Raw genomic sequence first — 16,019 nt, 5'->3', positions numbered from 1 at the left:
AAATATTGTTGTGGAATCTCCCATGTGCCAAAACTCCAGGAACCTCAGTGAGAAGAGCCATGGCCTTACAGTTGAATATATACACTTCTTTAATGTAAATCAAAGTCTATTACAATGCATCCTGTTACAATGAAAATCTTATTCTGGAAACCTGCTTAATTATTTTGAGCAACATTATATACAACCCAACAGATAAAATGAAATCGTTGACAACTCCTTGAAATGTTATAGCTAAATTACAAAAGAGTAATTGGATAATGTAGAAATGTAGACCACCTCAATAAAGTATTTATTCTCTACATTGTACTCAACATTAGATGACATATAAAATTCAACTGGGAAAAGGGGATCAAAAAAACTGTGCTTTTTCCTTGTATCAGACTCAAATAATAAGATGAGGGTAAATTCCACGTGGGAAAGTATTTAACTCATTGTGCTTTTATATATTTTTCTTAGTACCTATTCCCAGTTATCAACCTTAAAATTTGTGTCTCTGGGTACTATTTCTTCTAACTCAAGAACAACATACCAGGCGTTCCTTAAAATCATCTTCTATTAATTATAAAAAGTATACTCAGATTAAGAACTCTACAAAATCACTTCCTTTTAGAAAACATCAACTATTCAGGGATCTTTATTTTTAAGGGTAAATCAAATAAGACATAGCTTTCATTGACCCAAACATGCATAATCCATCCTTAATATAAAATGCACCCAACTGGTAATTACATATGAAATACAAAGGGGATGCAACTTTACATATGTAAAACGATTGATCACTATGGCAATTTAACAATCAAATTAACACACATTGTTTAAAAAAAAAAACTCAATGTTTTAAAGTCAGCTATCTATAGTAAACCAAGGGAAATTCTGATACGGAGATATGGAATAGTTTGACTCAAAAGCAAAGACTAAGGCACCTGCTATGAATTTAGAACAATACATTTCATTTTTAAAGGTACAATAAAATAGAATTAGTAAACCAAGAGGGAAACAAACACAGGGGTTGATTTCCTGGGTGAGAAAGGCAGGTTAACAATGCAGATTAAAACATGCTGGACCAAGGTCGGCAGATTCCTTTCCTATTCCAGAGTAGTCAAGAACCATCCTAACCACTCCTCACTCACTCTCCCCCATACTTAGGGCTATCAGAAGCTTTGAGGTTCATACTGTATAGACTAGGTAGTAGATTTCCCTTCTGCTCTTCCTAAAACAGCTTAAAGAGATATCCTGAGGCAATCAACAAAGCAAACAAGCAGCTTTCTCTCCAATTCATTAACACGCAGACACCTCTCAGGCTTCATCAACCTTATGGCTAAGTATTTAAATAGCCAATACTTGAAATTTTCAACAGTACCAGTAAACCTCAAACCTGCCTTATCACTCACCCTTACCATTAGTAAAAAGAAAGTCTGATCAATCATAACCTATAAAATCATACAACAAAGGGAAGACTAAGGACTGGTTCTTATCAGTAAATCCATTTAATTCTCCATGACACTTTAGTCTGATATATCTAGTATCCTAACAGAATTTTATCCATAAATCAAGAAAAGCATTTCCAAACTAAGTGTAACTTTTCAGTTGATGTGCCTTTTTGGTATTGAAAGTGCTATCAACATGATGTCTTATGGCACACTGGACTCAATAGTATGTCCTGGTGAGGCATCCATTTTTAGTAGTATTTTCCCTAAAATGTTGGTCACCATAACAGACCCCTTTGATATATTAAAGTAATTCTGGTGAAATCAATGGTGATATTAAAAAACCTTCCCTGACTTTACTCCACCATGGCTACTTTTAGTGAAACTGAAGTGACTAAGTTTTAAAATGCTCAACCAAGTTGTTTTCTTATGGCATCCTTGGTTAGTATATTCACTCATGCACAATCCAAGGTAGTGTAATAGAAATAATAATGTTAAAATAGACATTGCAGCTGAAAGCATCTCCCTTTATATCAGGCATTTAGGAACTTTTCAAAAATTTTTAGGTGCTAAAAGATTGTGGGTAAACTAGGCTAGCCGTGTAGTTGTTCCACTTATAAGTACCTTATTACAGGACAGTTACACGATCCTCTGTGGGAGTGTGCTTTCAATTCAAGAAATAGTAATAAAGTGCCTAGCTATATAAAAACTGTAGGGTTCCAAATTTTAAATTAAGCTAACTGCATTTACACATTTGGGCTAACAAAATCTAGACCCTGTCTACATGGATTTAATCTAATTTTCTATTCTGTATCTTGTTCTAATAACCACATTAAAAAAAAAACCCCAAAACTTACTCTTTACTGACTGAATAAGTAGGGTCCACTACTGTAGCTTAACAATCAAATTTTATTGCTTTATTCATGTGGTGCTTTTGCAAGGCACTGTGGTATGGACTAGAAAACTTGGAATGACTTGTGAAGAAACCTTGGAATGACACGTGAAGGATGATATGAACAGTCATTCTGAGGCAGGATGCTTTACTGAATTGTTTTTAACCAGGATACCAAACATCAGGAATGAGTTCAAGTTAAAATTCACAGGAGAATGGAAACATCTTAAGGTCAGTCACTTCACATGCCCATCCTGATACTTTGAATAATCTGGAAAATTGCTGTAAAAAGAAAGAGCAAAAATTAAAACATGCTTTGAATAAAACAGGCCTGGCAACTGACAAGTATTAAAGTAGTTCAAGAGTCCAAGAACACTCTGACAATTACTTGCAAATACTATGTAACTTCAAGTAATATGAAAACAGGCCTACTACGAAAATACAATTACTTTTCTATGCCTTAGCTTTCCTGAATTTTATGCCTAAATGTCTAAGAGAGTTATCAAATAAGGAGTGATTTTTAAGAAAGAAACTAAAGTACCAAAGTGAACAGGTTTTTCTAGCATACAAGTATTCTGGTTTAACCCTAAATATCAGGTGTACTTGGCCTGTAATATATGCATATTTCCTCATTCTCAGGAAGCTGAAATTCAATTATCTTTAGGTTACATAAACTGCTTGGCTCTTGGCCATTTATCAGGAAAGCTTCTCCAACGTTCAGGAGACAGACAAAGGGAAATGGTTAAAAGAAACCTCCAGTGACTTTAAAATGTCAGGACAAGGAAAGTAGAAACATGTTATTTCCATATTAACAGCTTGCATATTAAGATAATAAATGAAGAGAGGAAAGACATTCCGTAATCCATTCGCAGAGACAAGAGTCTACCACTCGAACAGCAGTTTGACCTGATAACTAATTCTTCATACCATATGTCAAACATTTCTTTCATTAAACTAAAAACATTTGTCCCACACATTAAATTGTCAATCAGGTACAAATTCTTCTACAGTGGATTAATTCCTTGCACTAGCTTTACTTTATAAAACATAACCAATTTTGACTTAAAGACATTAGATGTTGGAACACGTTAGATTAAGTTCGAATGTTTCCATGAACGTGAAATTCATAAGCTTCTCTTTCGCAAAGGTTGCTAAACATTCCAAATTCTCATTCTGGGAGATGTTTTTGTTTTTTTGTTTTGGTCTAATGTTTTTCAACTCGATAATTACTAAGGACCTGACCTCCTTTTCTGTTCTCCTATGAGCGCAAATCAAACGGGGAGTTTCTAGAGCACCACCCTCTGTACATATGTGGGACAAGTAATTTGGTTCGGACTAAAGAGAATTATACGGATCTCCCGGCAGGTGGGTTGAGAACTACGCGGAAGGACTCACCACTCATGGGTCACCACGTCATCCCCAAACCCGTCATCCAACACCCAACCCGACGGTCGACCCAACACTTACCAGAACCACAAACAACAAAAATGAAGAGAGCCAATAACCAGGGTCCTACAGACGCCTTCTCTTCAGGAGCATTTCTCTGTAAAATGGAAAATCCGCGGTTTGCAATGTAAAAAACCCGCCCTGAGCCCGGGCTCTCACCGCCCGCACCCCGGGCCAGGTGGCCGGGTCCCCGCACGTCACAGGTCTCTCGCGCGTTCCCGAGTCGACCAGCTCCCGCACCCATCTCTTAAGCTCCCAACTTAGGTCCAGCTCGCGGCCTCGGGCCCGAGTATGGGGAAGAGAGCTCGACGCGGCCCTGGAGCCCGGGCCTCAGAACCGGCTGCGGAACGGAGAGAGGCGCCCGCTCTTCCCTTACCGAGGTCTTGGCGACGTTGCCGCGCTGGGTGATGTTCTTGCTGTGCTTCTCGTTGGCCATACGGATCCGCTGCTTGGCGACCATCTTCGCGGCGCCACCACCTGCCCCGGCCACCCCTCGGCCTCGCTCGCTCGCTTCTTCTCGGGCCGCTCGACCGACGCTCCGCTCCCGGTGCCCGCGCCGCCAGAGCGAGGAGGCTCTCAGGCGGGGCGCTAGCTCCGACCGCTGGGCCTGGACGAGGCGGGCTCCGGGTCTGAACCCTAGTGGGGCGCGGGCCGACTGACGACGCCTGACTGTCCGGCCGAGCGAGGCGGGCGCGCGGGAGGTGGAGAGCAGGCCGCCAGGATAGTCTCGCGCTGCCGCTCTGGCCGCCGCCGGGAGCGTGGAGTGTAAGAGGGAGGAAACGAACAGAACGCAACAACGAGACAGTGCTGCCCGTCGCCTCCAACTGCTTCGGGATCAGCTGCCAACGTCAGCACTGGACTGGCCCCGCCCCGCGGAAGTGCAGGCTCCGCCTGCTGAGGAAGACGAAGAGGGAGGGTGAAGTCCGGCGCACCGACCCTACCCCCGCCCCTCCACGCTCCGTAAAGCGCGGCCCCAAAGCTGCGCGTGCGCGCAATCGAGGGCTTTTCAGCGTCTCGCTCCGACCGGAAGTGAATTGGCCCCGAGCCTCATGACCCAGGAAACACAAGTTCGCCGTCTCCACGCCGGAGGAGACGTGTTGGGGCCGGGTTCGGCCCTCGTGAACTCTGACCCAAGTGTTTGAATTTTTCTTTCCGGGACAAGATGGCGCCGTCCACGCCACTCCTGACAGGTGAGTTCTGAACGAACGAGGGACTATTTCTTTAGAGCAGAATTTTTTCTGTCTTTGACCTTGGGCACCACGCGAGAAGCCTTGGAGTCAGATGCGCCCTTTTTTGTGGATTGCGGTAGAGCCGGAGGGCCTTTTGGATTTCTGGATGTAGCGTGACAATCGGAAGTTAGGCCCTGGAATCGGGGCTCCAGTATTCTGCCCCCCGCTTTTGCCCATCCATCATTCTTTCCTAACACTTCAAGTTCTTCGGCAGTAGAGAAAGGGGCGTAAGAGCAGAGTGTTAGTGGGATTTGTTAACCTGGATCTGCAATACCGGTGAAACTCTAACGCTTACCAGGTCACAGGCCCTGTTGACATTGTGAAGTCATTTAACTCTATAAAAGGAAAGTCTATTAATACTAGAGTAACCACGCACATTAAATACACCGAAATTTAACTGATGACAAATCCTATGCTCTTTGCTTTAATGCAGTTTGTGGGACTGAGTGGAGCTGTGTTAGTGTAGGTTTTAAGTAGATGAGAGTGTGGTCTAGAGGAGTAGCAATGAACGTTATAAAGTAGCAACGTTAGAACATTATGGGATTCCTGAGGTTTTGAAGCCGAGGCAGAGTTTATAATGTTGGAGAAGATAATAAACTTACTCTTAGATAATATCGGCGCTGACTCTGGATTACAGTAGTGGCTGGAGTCTCATATATGAGCTTTAAGTAAGGAGAGGGGAGTTGGGAGAGAAAAGAAGGCTTAAATTAAGTTACCAATAACTTAATAACATGTAGAAGGAAAGAGAAGCCATTGAGGAAAGGGGTTACTTCCCCCCTGAGACTTGAAAGGAACCTTAAAAAACTTGTGCACCTTTTGCCATTCTGCATTTGGAGATCTTTGTTGTCAGTGTTAAGCACCAGGCTCATTCATATTCGGTGTGGCTACCACAGTTCTTTCATCAGACATGTGTCAAATACGACTGATTTGTTAAACGATACCGTGCCAGGGAGGTACTGCCTAAAAGCATAATTACCTAAGTAAATGAATTTATTTCTCTAACTTCACAAAGGTAGCTTGTATGTTACTTACAGTTTTGGAATACTGGATGCTTTTTTGAACTTTAAAAATTAATGCATTTTTGAATGTGATCATTTTATCTTTTGCCTTTTAAAATCCTTACAGTAACTGCTTACAGGGTAAATTCTTTCCTGTTTAGCACAGCATGTGGAACCCTTTATAATCTTTTGAATAGCTCTTGTCATTCATTTGACACCTTGCAACCTCATTCTATTTTTTTCTTCATCAATATTAAACTTCTTGAAAACCCTTGAGCCGCATATTTCCTTAGTCTAACACTATCCTCTTTCTCTTGATTTGGATGACTTCTTTTTATCTTTTTAATTTTACTTTAGACATCATTACTTTATGAAGGCTTTCCTTAATCTTCCCAGGTAGTCAGTGTTTCCTCAGGCTGTTTTTGTACCTCGTATATACTTTTTTTTTTCCTTCTCATTTATAACATAGGATAATTATCTACTTGTTTAGATGCTTTTCTCCCCTGGAAGACTGTGAACTTCTTAATGGCAGGGACAGAGTCTTACTCATCCCTGTCTTCTCAATACCAAGTACAATGCCTAGTATACAAGAGACACTAAATATTTAATGGAAGAATAAATTAATGAAAGATAACCCCTTTATTTGTAGTCAGACTAACCAAGAGTGACAGTTTTCTTTGAATGCTTAAAATCAAGGACTTAAGTTAAAATCAAGAGCTTAAGAGTTATCCAGTCAGTCTTCTCATTATATTCTCACATTTATAGCAGCTGAGAGAAATTAACTGGTGAGATTCACGTCACAAATTGGCGAAGTCAGGATTATATTCAATCATTCAACCCCATGTTTCATTTTTCATTCACTGGAACTCTTTCACTCGAACACGCTGATTAATCTTTTTTAAACATTCTGAGTATAGGTGTTTCAGTCAACAATGGATCCTTTTACTTCCAGAATCTTTTTTAAATTTATGGGATTTTGGAGTTGTTAATGATTTTAAGATTACCTAGTAAATTGTATTAGTTATGATTTTTCATTGGAAACGACAGAAAGCTAAAACAAGTGAAAGGATTAAAAAAAAAAAAATCTCATGTACCTTACCTTAAAGCTTTTACTGTTACATTCAGGTATTCTCATGACTCCAAAAATCTGTTTTTCTTCATCCCTAAGCTCTTGCTTTCTTTCAGGTTAAATTTATTCTCAGGCTAATGTTTTGATTGGGATCCCCAGGTTTACATTCAGCCAGCTCAGCAGCCGCTAAGGAAAGTACACATCTGTGCCAGTGTTAAGGTTGGCTGTCTTTGAGTTGGCTTGGCTCTTGTTCACCATATAATTAGTCAGATTTATTTATTTTTTTTTAAGAGTCTTTTTCTTCCCCCGTGTATTTATTTATTTTTGGATGCGCTGGGTCGTGGCTTTTCACAGGCTTTCTCTAGTTGCGGTGGCTTCTCTTGTTGCAGAGCACAGGCTCTAGGTGCCCGGGCTTCAGTAGTTGCCGCACACAGGCTAAGTTGCTCCAGGACATGTGGAATCTTCCTGAACCAGGGATCGAACCCATGTCCCATGCATTGGTAGGTGGATTCTTTTTGTTGTTCTCCCAGTTTTATTGAGATATATTTTACATACAGCACTGTAGAAGGTTAAGGTATATAGCATAATGATTTGACTTATGTCACAAAATGATTATCACAGTAAGTTTCTCATATACAATTTAAGGAAATGAAAATTTTTTTCTCGTGATGAGAACTCTCAGGATTTACTTTTTTTTTTCTGCTTGTTTTTTTAATTAATTAATTTTTAATTGAAGGTTGATTGCTTTACAATATTGTTTTGGTTTCTGCCATACATCAGCATGAATCAGCCATAGGTATACATATGTCCCCTCCCTCCTGAACCTCCCTCCCTTCTCCCACCCCATCCCACCCCTCTAGTTTGTCACAGAGCCCTGGTTTGAGTTCCCTGAGTCATACAGCAAAGTCCCACTGGCTGTCTGTTTTACATATGGTAGTGTATATGTTTCCATGCTACTCTCTCCATTGGTCCCACCCCTCCCCAACCCGTGACCACACATCTCTTTTCTGTCTCCCTTGCTGCTGGCAGGTGGATTTTTATTCACTGTGCCACCAGGGAAGTCCTAAATTAGTCAGTTTTTAATCAGATCACCAGAACCAAATTATTCTCACCCCTGGATATCTCCCAAAGGAAAACTAAGGTCTCCTGTAAAGGGGGTCCAGGATGCTTGGCCATAAAAGAACAATAACCCTTATATGAAGCTCATGTTGTTTAATCAGCTTGCCTACTTGAGGCCATTGAGATAATCAAGATTGAATCATTTTCCTAAATTGATATATACTTCAGTGGGTGCAAGGATTGGAAATAGTATGATATAATCACCATATCCCAGACCTAGGGCCATTGTTTGTTGAAGCCTCATAGTTTTCTCATATTAACTCAAGCCTAGAGCAATGAGTGGTATGTATCTAGAAAGGCTAGTAAGTTTTAAAAATATACTATATAGGCACAGTATTTAATGTAATTATTGTTTTTAAACAGTAATTCTTTGTGGAACTTTGCCATTTATTTGTTGCTTTAATGAAAAGAACCACTTGTAGTCTTGATTTTTCTTTTTTTATAGAACATGGTGATCCTTTTTTGATTAAAGAGGAAAATCATTAAAGATAAGGAATCATGTCATGTCAATAAACTACATTAAGCTATCCCCACACTTGACTCATTGTTTTACATTTAATCACTTCCAATTAAAATGAATTCCTCATTAGAAAGTCATATGTAGAAAAAAATTGTTTCAGTTATTGAAAACAGTTTGTTTTGAGTCCATATTTATTTTTGCTTTTATTTATAATGCAGTTTATATTCTGTTATGAACCTGATTTTGTGTTTCATCTGATAAACTTTGTATATCTGTGTATTCAAATTTGTGTAAGAAGTTGCTCAAACTGATAATACAGCATATCAGTAGCATATTTTAGTGGTTCCAAGATTTCTTACAGCACTTTCTTATAGTTGTATTTCTGTGTAGGGAAATGTAAAATAAAATATTTGCTTTAAATAGTGGTTTACATGTATGAACAAAGCTGTAATGATTCATTATGATTTTTATGATGAGTATAATTGATATTTAGTTCCCCTATAATAGACATATCTACTGTAAAGCATCATGTATAAAGAAGTTGTCTAATTTAATGGCAACCAACTGTATCATCAGTGCATAAAGTAGCTTTAATATGTACTTTTATCTTGCAGAATGTTTTTAGCTTAGTACAGAAATTCTTGGTCGGTGCGATTTTTAATTTAACACTTTTGTTCAGTATTCCCAGGCAAATCCATTCTTGTGAAATGTTGCAGACTTTTGATTGATTTCATTTCTTAGAATATTGTGAACAAAGTATTATGGAAAAATGATGGGCTTTTAAAAAGCTTTTTTATTTTGAAGTAAATTAGGACTTACAGGAAGTTGCAAAAAGAGTCAAGAGAGTTCCTGTGTATCCCTCACCTAACTTTCCTCAATGATCATATCTTATATAACTATAGTATATTATCAGAACCAGGGAATTGACACTGGTGCGGTAGTATTTACTAAACTACTCTCCTATTTGGATTTTACTCATTTGTGCATGCATGTATTTTACCACATGTGCAGATTCGTGTCACCACCACTATCAGAATATAGAACTGCTCCATCACCACAAAGGACTCCTCTGTCACCCCTTTCTAGTTGGAGCCTCCATCCACCTGTAACCCTTGGCAACCACTGATCTGTCCTCTATCATGATACTTTGTCATTTCAAGAGTTTTGTATAAACGGGATCATAGACCACTTTGGATTTTTGTTTTTAAAGTGTTCTTTATTTAGAATGAGAACATATGTATGTTGAAAAGGAGTTGATTAATTTGACTGAGATTTTGCTTCTCCAGAATCATATTAAAACCGGTAATTGAAAACCATGAGACTGAATGCTACTTGAGCAAGAAAGACATGGCACTTTTCACACTGACTTTTCTATCAGTGTTGCTTTCTGAGATTTTGGGTTAATAATCTGCGTGAAAGAGTGTGGGTTAAGTGGGAGTTTTGCTCCCTGTCTTAGTCCATTCTGGCTCCTATAACACAAATATCATAGACTGGGTGGTACATGCATGCTCAGTTCTCAGTCGTGTCCAGGTCCTTGTGATCTCATGGACTGCAGCTGCCAGGCTGTTCTGTTCATGGAATTATCCAGGCAAGAATACTGGAGTGGTTGCCATTTCCTACTCCTAGACTGGGTGGTAGCCAATAGAAATTTATTTCTTACAGTTCTGGAGGCTGGCAAGTCCAAGATCAAGGCACCAGCAGATTCAGTGTCTGGTGAGCACCAGCTTTCTGGTTTACAGACAGCCATTCTTCACCATGTCCTCACATGGCGAAAGAGACAGGGAAGCTCTGTGGGGCTTCTTTCATGAGGGCACTAATCCCATTCATAAAGGCTCTGCCTTCTTGGACTAATTACCTCCCCAAAGCCACTCCAAATACCATTAAGGATTAAGTTTCAGCGTATGAATTTGGAGTCGGGGTACACAGACATTCAGTCTATAGCAACTCTTTTGGGATCTTCTACTTATCTTAGTTTGGAATATAAGTATGACATAGGAATTTTGTAAGAGGAAAATCTTGTACCTGTACTGATTGCCCTGAATACCCTGAAAGTTCCCACTGCTGTGGCAGAAGGCTACCTTCTTGGGTTCTGACGTACAGCTGCCACTTTAGTATAACATCCAAAACCTTTGAATTTTCATCAAGTCAATATTGGGTTGGTAATAACAGCGGAATCAACAGATACAGAGGACCGAGGTCACTAGGTACAAATACCATGAGAACATAAGAAGTTGAGATGAGCTGGGGATGGCTTTTTTCTTTTTTGCCAGTCATTTTGGGTAGAACATGGTTTGATTGCATTCATCATATGGCACATTTTAAAAAGTATTTGTGTCTTCATTGGCTCTGTACGGACAATGTACCATTTTGTTTTCCTAGATGAGTGTGAGAATTCTGAAAGAGAGTGCTTAGTGAGTTAAACTGTCACTGCACTTTGTGAGAGGGACTTTGTTAGGCTGACGGAATATTATGTAACCTAGCGATAACATGTAATCTGATAACTGTATATGCCCTAGTTTGGGAAATTCATTTTTTGTTAATCCTTCAAATGTTTATTAAAACTGTAATTGTAGTATTAAAAATGGCGTCTTTCCTTCTAAATCAGTGTATCATATGTTGTATTGCAGCAGGAAAGAGCACAGCTTTGCCTGTGTAGTAAGAGAATTTTGACGGAATACTTGATTTTAGTGAAAGGCCAAGAACAGGACTTCTCTGGCTGTCCAGTGGTTAAGACTTCACCTTCCAGTGCAGCAGGTTGCAGATTTTATCCATCCCTGGTTGGGGAGCTAAGATCCCACATGCCTCATGGCCAAAAACCAAAACTTAAAACAGAAGCGATATTGTAACAAGTTCAATAAAGATTTTAAAAATGGTCCACGTCCAAAAATCTTAGAAAAAAACCCAAGAAACAGTTGAGAATTTCTGATGTTGAGAATTAAACTTCATAGTTTTCAAGTCATCTAAGATAACATTTTTTGGCAGAAAATGTTTACTAAATATTAGAGATTTTTAGAATAGGTGCTTATCAGTGTTTCATTCAAGGTGTAGCAATGGACTGAGCTCATTCGAAACCATTATCTTGAGTGTGGTGATGGACTCATTTTTTAAGATCCCTAGTGCAATGCATGGGTTTGGATTTATGGCAGGCCCGTCCCCCTGGGCCTCTCATAGTGTCCCATGCCAGAGAGAACTGGCCCCGAACCATTGCCCGGCCTCTGCCCATAGGCTGCAGGCACTGAAGTGGGTTGCACAGTGGAAAAGAAAAAATCCCTAATGCGTAGCACATGAAGGTGTGCAGGGCCCAGATAGAGAGCCTTGTGGGCAGTCCTATGAGGAGTTTAGGTTTTGATATATGTGGAACACTTTGCTAGACTCCATTCTGTTCAAGGGCAAATTACCCACAATAGTTTGGCAATTCAGTTTAGTATATGAGGAAACATGATATCCAGTTGTATACTTGTGAATGTAGACAAGAAACTTATCATTCAGTTACGTGTTTACTCAACTTATTTCTCATCTTTCCACTAGAATGAAAGCTCCGTTGAGTACATAGATTTTTATCTTGTTTGTCACTGTTTCTTTTACTTTCATTCTAACTTTAAAGTATTTACTTTGAAAGTTCAGTTCAGTTCAGTCTCTCAGTCGTGTCCTACTCTTTGCGACCCCATGAATCGCAGCACGCCAGGCCTCCCTGTCCATCACCAACTCCCAGAGTTTACCCAAACCCATGTGCATTGAGTCGATGATGCCATCCAACCATCTCATCCTCTGTCGTCCCCTTCTCCTCCTGCCCCCAATCCTTCCCAGCATTAGGGTCTTTTCCAATGAGTCAACTCTTTGCATGAAGTGGCCAAAGTATTGGAGTTTCAGCTTCAACAAGTAAATAGCAATTTTCAATATCTGAAAATTGAGCTAGTTAATCTATAGGCAGAAAATCAATGTTATAAGAACTGTCCCTTGGGAAGGGAAAGGAAACAAGGATCAGAGCTGGAGCCCCGAGGGCCCTTGGGTACCAGCTTTGCTGCTGAAGAGTGGGAGATTTGGAAATAGCTGGTAGAAAAGGAAGCAGGTGCACTTCAGTAAAACCTTTTCTTCAGATCTGTACTGTTGCTGCTAGCAAGAATTCTAGCTGATAAAATAGTAACTCATCACCAAGTTCTGTCAGTTTTCTCTCCTGAATATTGAACGCTGATTCTCCACTTTCCGTTTCCACTGCCTGGCCCTAGTCCAAGGTTTTTGTCTTGTTTTTGCCATGCTGCACAGCTTGCAGGATCATAGTTCCCTGACCAAGGATCAAACCCGGGCCCCTAGCAGTAGAAACACAAGAGTCCTTAACCACTGGACCACCAGGGAATTGCCCAGGTTTCTGTTGTCTTTCCTGTGGAACTCCTGCAGACCATCTTGAGCAGTCTCTTCACACCCTCTCACTGCCTTCTGGTTCTTTCTCTACACTGTGTCAGGCTGACCTTTTCAAATTGCAAATCTGGTTTTAAAAATCTGCCTAAAACTTCTTTGAATTTTCCTGTGGTTCTTCAGCTCCAGCCCAGTATTGCCTGACTCAGGCCCCAGCATCCTGTTTGGTCTGAGCCCTGTTTTCTTCTCTAGATCCATCTCCTTCCAGCCACACAGGCCTTCTTTCCAGTCCTGCGATGCTGTCATCTCTCCTGCCATGGAGTTTCTGTATTTGCTACTGTTACTTCTTGCTTGTTAACTGCTATTTTATCTTTCATATCAGCACAGGAATCACTAGTCAAGGATGCTTTTCCTATCCTTCGATTTTTAGATTGAAACTCCAAATTATTCACTCTAGTAGCCTCTTCTGTCTTTCTTTTGTAGCACCAAATGCAGTTATAGATTTCCATCTATTTGACTAATTATTTGATCAGTGAGGTCAGGGACAAGAGTGATTTTCCTCCCTATTGTATCTGTAGTACTCAACGTTAGGGGTAGTTTTTTTTTTTCCCCTGTAAACATTTGTTGAATAAATGGATCATTTTATTTGGTTCAGCTTTATAAGCTTCTAATTAAGCCATTTAAAACAAATTAGAATCTAGTTCTGTAGATGTTTTTGCTTATTTAATCTTGAACTTTGTTCCCACCTAATTTTTTAGGACATTAGTATCGTTGGGGGTATCGGTATCTCATCCTACTTATTCTTAGTTTAAGAAATTGTGACTATATTAACAGTGCCTTGTTTTTCTTTTTTTAAGAACTTTGCATGAATTTATACTGTATTTTCATGTTATTATTTTACATAAAGGACACAGTGTTCTAAAGTTTTCATTTTGCTGATTAGGGCACAGACTCTGACGTAGTGATGGATCTAAGGTTCCACAGCTAGGTAGGAACTGAGGCCTGCCTTTGAGTTCATGTCCTCTCTGATACAGTACAACTACTTTTCACTGGTGACAGTTACAATTTTGAGCTTTTATTTATAAAACTTACCTGAAACAGTAAGCTGATACAAAGATTTAACTTAGACTCAGCTTCTAATTCTGTTTCCAACAGCCATACATTTTGAAAATGAGATTACAAAATAATGTGAAAACATAATACTAAGATCACTTTTTTTCCATTTGAATGAAAGGATATAAATATGAATGTTATATTTCAATGCACATGCATAGATTTCTTGTAAGATAGATAAAAGTGGGTTTATTGAAGTAATCTCCTCAGAGACTAAATGAGTATGCTCTGCAGAAAAAGAGAATATTGACTGTCTTGGTCAGTTTGCATGTGTGCCCACTAAGTTGCTTCATTCGTGTCCAACTCTGTGCAGCACTATGGACTGCAGCCTGCCAGGCTCCTCTGTCCATGTGATTTTCCAGGCAAGAATACTAGAGTGGGTTGCCATGCCCTCCTCCAGGGGATCTTCCTGATCCAGGGATCGAACCTGCATGTCTTACGTCTCCTGCATTGGCAGGCAGGTTCTTTACCACTAGCGCCAACTGGGAAGCCCCTTAGTCAGTTTAGGCTATTATAACAAAGCACTGCATACTAGGTGGCTTGTAAACAACAGAAGATAGAGTTCTAGAGGCTGGAAGTCTGAGACCAGAGTGCCAGCATGGTCAGGTTCTGGTAAGAACCCTCTTCTTTGTCTGCCAGTGTATTGTAGCCTCACATACCCTCTGCGTTTTTCTTATAAGGGTACTAATCCCATTCGTGAGGAATCCACTTTTGTGATCTAATAACCCTCTGAAAGGCTCCACCTCCAAGTACCATCACATTGGAGTTAGGGTTTCAACATGAGCCTTTTGTGGAGACACAAACATTCAATCCATTGCATTACCTATGTATTTCCCAGCGGTTACATGATTTTATGCAGAACAGGAAGAAAAATGTACACATTTAATGCTGATGTTCAATAGTTCTATGAAATGTTTAGTGATTTTATTAGTATTTTGATTGGAAGCTTTTTGCTTTTTTAAACATTTGTAATGACTGAGTATTTATTAAAGAAGTAATGGTGATTCTTTCCCTTTTTTTCCTTTAGTCCGAGGATCAGAAGGGCTATACATGGTAAATGGACCACCACATTTTACAGAAAGCACAGTGTTCCCAAGGTATAGTTTTATTTTGTTGCATAATGTTATAGAGAACAAAAAAAGAAAGAACAGATAAGCTAGTTTCTTGGGACATATCATATAATGTTAACAGAAGATGGGAAGAATGTATATTCTCTGTCAAAAAAAATGACCTTTAGATTTGAAAACAATAGCTTGAGTACATTTAAAAGGTCGAGACTACAGTGTAACTTAGTTCATGCCTGAGGCTTAGAGGGATGAGGAAAAACTTGTGAATGTGATAGCCAGACCACTGCCTGTTATCTTCATTAAATTACAGCCCGAGGGGGTTTTGCTAAACCATGACAGGAGTCAACCTGAAAGAGTTCATGCCAACTTCAGGGAGAACGATTTGAGGATTAAGGAGAATAATGACCAAAAATTAAGTCATGTCAAGTATATAAATAATTCCCTCCAAAATCTTTCTCCTTCCAAATATTATTGGTCCGTGTTAGACATTGATGGGATCCTGTTCATTACTTTGAAAACTGATAAAGAAAAAAATCAAGCATTTATGTTACCTTTCCTGTACAAACTTTTTCAGAGAAACCAAACTGTTGATGAAGAAAACTTCTCTATAGAGCAGTAATAAACCCAGAAGGAAAGATGGGCTTAGATAATCACCATTTCTTTATCCTAAAGAAGTCATGTATCAGTGGTTCTCAAGCTTTTGCATGCCTCAGAATCATCTGAAGAGCTTGTTAAAAACACACACACACACACACAGGATACTGTTGCCTCTTTAGGTTTTCTGATTCAGTAGATCTGGGGCAGGACCCCAAGAATAAGAATTTCTAAGTTCCCAGTTAATGCTGA

General features: G+C 39.6%; 2 protein-coding genes and 1 non-coding gene across 7 annotated transcripts in view; 2 read left to right on the top strand and 1 right to left on the bottom strand.

Annotated features, from left to right (window-relative positions):
* Nucleotides 1–604: 604 nt before the first annotated feature.
* Nucleotides 605–4,587, bottom strand: SERP1 (stress associated endoplasmic reticulum protein 1). Its single transcript, XM_081569452.1, has 3 exons — nucleotides 4,142–4,587; nucleotides 3,787–3,862; nucleotides 605–2,601 (listed from the first exon to the last, which is right to left on the bottom strand). Exons 1-3 carry the CDS (start codon nucleotides 4,223–4,225, stop codon nucleotides 2,561–2,563), a joined length of 201 nt encoding a protein of 66 aa, XP_081425578.1. The 5' UTR covers nucleotides 4,226–4,587; the 3' UTR covers nucleotides 605–2,560.
* A 332-nt stretch (nucleotides 4,588–4,919) lies between these two features.
* The window catches only part of EIF2A (eukaryotic translation initiation factor 2A), a 43,516-nt gene continuing 32,416 nt past the window's right edge, over nucleotides 4,920–16,019 (top strand). For 3 of the 5 annotated variants that reach the window (XR_014076617.1, XM_081569450.1, XM_081569448.1), the window contains exons 1-3: nucleotides 4,920–4,955; nucleotides 7,451–7,561; nucleotides 15,134–15,203. Coding sequence is in view for 4 of the 5 variants with exons in the window: in XM_081569450.1 (XP_081425576.1) it covers nucleotides 15,157–15,203 (47 nt within the window). In the remaining variant the exon portion in view is untranslated. Of the gene's footprint in view, nucleotides 4,956–7,450; nucleotides 7,562–13,936; nucleotides 13,982–15,133; nucleotides 15,204–16,019 lie in introns of all 5 variants that reach the window. The other 2 variants (XM_081569449.1, XM_081569447.1) reach the window with 2 other exon arrangements.
* On the top strand, nucleotides 11,764–11,895 carry LOC145540046 (small nucleolar RNA SNORA42/SNORA80 family). The gene has a single exon (XR_014078172.1). It is a non-coding gene; the product is annotated as a small nucleolar RNA SNORA42/SNORA80 family (small nucleolar RNA).

This window comes from Giraffa tippelskirchi, chromosome 2 (assembly GCF_054371585.1).
Source record: "Giraffa tippelskirchi isolate mGirTip1 chromosome 2, T2T-mGirTip1v1.2.pri, whole genome shotgun sequence".
NCBI classification, from domain to species: Eukaryota; Metazoa; Chordata; class Mammalia; order Artiodactyla; family Giraffidae; genus Giraffa; species Giraffa tippelskirchi.
The sequence above is the reverse complement of the archived record's forward strand: the minus strand, read 5'-3'. Positions and strand labels throughout refer to the sequence as shown.